We start from the raw sequence: 3,634 nt of genomic DNA on the forward strand, positions 1-3,634 counted from the left end.
ATTTCTGAGTTCGAGGCCAGCCTTGTCTACAAAGTGAGTTCCAAGATAGCCAGGGCTACATGGAGAAACCCTGTCTCAAAACAAACAAACAAACAAACAAAAAGACAGAGGCCTGCCCCTCCATGGGACATGGGCACCCCAGAGGAAACATCAGGTTCCACACCACACAGTTCTTCATGGAACACCCCCATATGGGCACAAACACACCAAATTGATATTCTCCCTTGGCCTTCCTACCCTATGACCACGGGCTGGTTCCTCATCCCACTGGAGACAAAACAGATGGGCCAACCACCTGCCTCTAATCACACTGGGTTGTACAACTTCAGGTACTTCTCCTTCACTAACCAGGTAAGCCAAAAGTTGTCACCCCCAGGAGCCTTGCCACCCCTTCACACTTAAGCATGGCCTCCAGGACACAATCAGAGACAAAGACAAACTCCCCTCAGATGCCACCACTCTGGAGACCTGCATTCCTTGTCCCCTACCAACTGGCCCAGAGGGACATTGAACGGATCAGCACAAGGCAGGAAGAGAGCAAGAAGGCCGGGTCTGGGGTGGTCTCTACTGGGGCAGGCATAGTGCTACAGATGCACAGATGTAGTGTCCAGCTGCCCTGGCCTGGGCATTTTCCTCCTGGGATAAATCAGGGCACTCTGTGGATCTTCTACTCTGCCACCTAAGAACCAAGCCAACCATGCCTCCTTCCCTCACCTCCCCAAGTGCCCACCAGTCAGCCACATCATAGCTATGGAAACGGTGCGGAAGCCGGGCAGGGTGAAAAGGGCTCTTGAGGTTTCGGCACTGCTCACATAGAGGTTAAGAGTCCTCACCGGAATGATTGACTCTGGGTTCCAAGGTCCCCATTTCACACACAGCACCCAGTTACTGCCCTGCCATAGTGTACAGCAGTTCTACCTGTAGCACACGGCTCAGGTTAGGAGGAAATTTAAAACTGGAGCACCCAGGCTAGAAGGATGGCTCAGTGGTTAAGAGCACCGGCTGTTCATGCAGAGTACCTGGGTTTAATTCCCAGCATCCATGTGGCGGCTGGTAACTGTAATTCCAGTTTCAGGGGATCAGACGCCATCTTCTGGCCTCTGCAGGCACCACGTGCTCATGTGATACACAGACACACATGCAGGCAAAACACCCATATACATACGGTAAGACAAGTAAGTTTTTAATTGAACACTCACTGTCTTCTCCAGGACAAGGCATGCCCGGCTGTTCTGGGATGCTTGGGAAAACTGGATAAAAAGAAAGGAAATGATAAGGTCAGCGGTCAGTGTGTCATTAACCCCGTGCCTCAGGAAGAACCGCCCTGGGTCTGATCAAAGTTCCCCCAGTTCCCACAAGGATCTGTTCTTTTTTTCCCTCTTTCTTTGAGGCAGGGTTTCTCTGTGTAACAGCCCGGTCTGGCCTCAAACTCGGAGATTCGCCTGCCTCTGGCTCCAGAGTTCTGGGATTTTAAAGACCTGTGCTACCACCACCCAGCTGAGGACCCTGGAAGACATTCCTCAGAAGAAACCCAAAGCCCAACCATTTCTCCATGTCAAACCCCATGTTAGGTTCCAGGGAAAAGCAGAGCTATAGTGTGTGCGTGCGTGTGTGTGTGTGTGTGTGTGTGTGTGTGTGTGTGTGTGAAGAACTCTGGGAGGGGGTGCTGGGAATGGGGGGAAATGTTTAGAATGTAAATAAATAATTTAAAAAAGAAAAAGAAAAAAAGCAGAGCTATCAAAGGGAAGCTAACAGCTCTCATTAGTATCGTAACTCAGAAATAAGAAAGGACAGACATTATCTTGAAAACTGAATTTTAAAAAGCAGCACTAAAAATTAACCCCAGGGCCTTGAGAATGCCAGGTAGGCGCTCTTCCACTGAATTATAGGATCCACAGCCCCGCCCGTCTGGGCTGGCTTTCACTGAGTCTATAGCATAAGTTTTTCTAGAAGTTTCTCAATCTTCCTATTACCACTTCTCAAGGAACAGGATTGCAAGCCTGTGCCACGAGGTCAGTGTGTAAAGACACTTACCATCAAGCCTGATGGATCGTGGCACGCGTTTACACGCATGGACACACGTGCACACATGTGCATGCATACAATAAATAAGTAGAACAACACTTTTCTAATTAAGCAAATTTACTCTTAAAACTTTATTTTTATGTGTATGTGTGTGTATGTCTCTGATTCAATGTATAAATGTCCACCACATGCATGAGGGAGGCTGCAGGGTTCAGAAGAGGCATTGGATCCCTCAGGGACTGTGGTTACAGACAGCCGTGTGTTAGCCAACACATGGGTGCTCAAAGCAGATCTCAGGTCCTATACAAGAACAAGGGTTCTTAACCGCTGAGCCGTCTCTTTGGTCCCATAAATTTACTTTTACAAGCACATAAGAGCATTATTAGATTTTATACTGCCAGCCTCCATGTGGCTTCCAGTCATTAGAAGATCCCCATAGTTGAGGAGAGTCCTTCAGTTCTTGTTTGGTACACTCTACACAAGCCAGGGTTGTCTGAGAAAGGGGAACGTCAACTGAGAAAATGCCCCCTTCAGACTGGCCCTTATGCAAGTCTGTGGGACACTGTCTAGATCAGTGACTGATGTAGGAAGACCCAGTCCACTGTGGGCGGTGCCACCCCTGGGCAGGTATCTCTGTTTCAGCTCTTGCCTCCAGGTTCCTGCCCTGCTTGAGTTCCTGCCTTGGCTTCCCTCAGTGATGGGCTGTGATCAGGATGTGCAAGCCAAATAAATAAGGCAGGGCTTTTCTCTCCACGGACCAAGTGGACAAATGAGAAGCCTGCCCCAGATCGCTCACTCACCGTGGATGATGAGCACTTCGTCCCTGCCCTGACAGGCCAGGCGGAAGGCCTCCTCCAGCTCCATCTGTGAGGACACAGTACAAGGGTCACCTAGGGGGCGGAGGCAAGAGGTAGCAATGAGGTCACAGAAGGTGAAGAGGTCTGAGCTACTCAGTACCAGTGCTCACTCAGCGGTACAGACAGACGTCTGGGTGGGCAAAGTCTCATCGTTCATGGTCGGCACAGTAGATTCCAGAACAGATTTTCCCTCATGGGACCTGCCTTGTAAGAACCTGTCGAGCCTGGAAGGAAATCAGGTTCACTCACAGCCTCGGGAGTTCTTAGAGCTTGAGAGGCAGCAAGTAAGACCTAGAACCTCCTCCGAGGTGGCCAAGGCTAAGGAAGAGGTTTCCCTAGCCTTGATGGACACAAAGCTGCACAAACCCAGCCCCATGTGCCAAAAGTCCTGCTGAAACAGGAGAAGCCATGTGCTATGAGCTCTGCCTGCTCCGGTGTCTCTGACTGACGGCTGTAGTCAGACTATCCCCCCACCCCATCCCAGTTTCTGATGGGTCTGGATGTGGGAGAGAAAGAGAGGGAAGGGGGGAACAGAAAGGAATGAGAGAAGAGAGAAGAAGGAAGGAGAAAGGGAAGAGGAGAAAGAGACAGGAGGGAGAAGAAGGAGGGAGAAAAGGAAATAGAAAGGGAGAGAGATAAGAAAGGAGTGAGGACACTGATAAGCGGATATTAGCCCAGAAACTTAGAATACCCAAGATACATTATGCAAAACAGAAGAAAACCAAGAAGGATGACCACTGGGTGGATACTTC

General features: G+C 49.8%; 1 protein-coding gene across 2 annotated transcripts in view; it reads right to left on the minus strand.

The window, feature by feature from the left end:
* The window catches only part of Prkcz (protein kinase C zeta), a 110,059-nt gene that overhangs the window by 101,412 nt on the left and 5,013 nt on the right, over positions 1 to 3,634 (minus strand). For both annotated transcript variants that reach the window (XM_021199897.2, XM_029539599.1), the window contains exons 3-4: positions 2,826 to 2,915; positions 1,200 to 1,250 (exon numbers count right to left, since the gene is read on the minus strand). In XM_021199897.2, coding sequence (XP_021055556.1) covers positions 1,200 to 1,250; positions 2,826 to 2,915 — 141 coding nt within the window. The remainder of the gene's footprint in view (positions 1 to 1,199; positions 1,251 to 2,825; positions 2,916 to 3,634) is intronic.

The sequence above is a fragment of the Mus pahari genome, chromosome 6, assembly GCF_900095145.1.
Source record: "Mus pahari chromosome 6, PAHARI_EIJ_v1.1, whole genome shotgun sequence".
Classification (NCBI taxonomy): domain Eukaryota; kingdom Metazoa; phylum Chordata; class Mammalia; order Rodentia; family Muridae; genus Mus; species Mus pahari.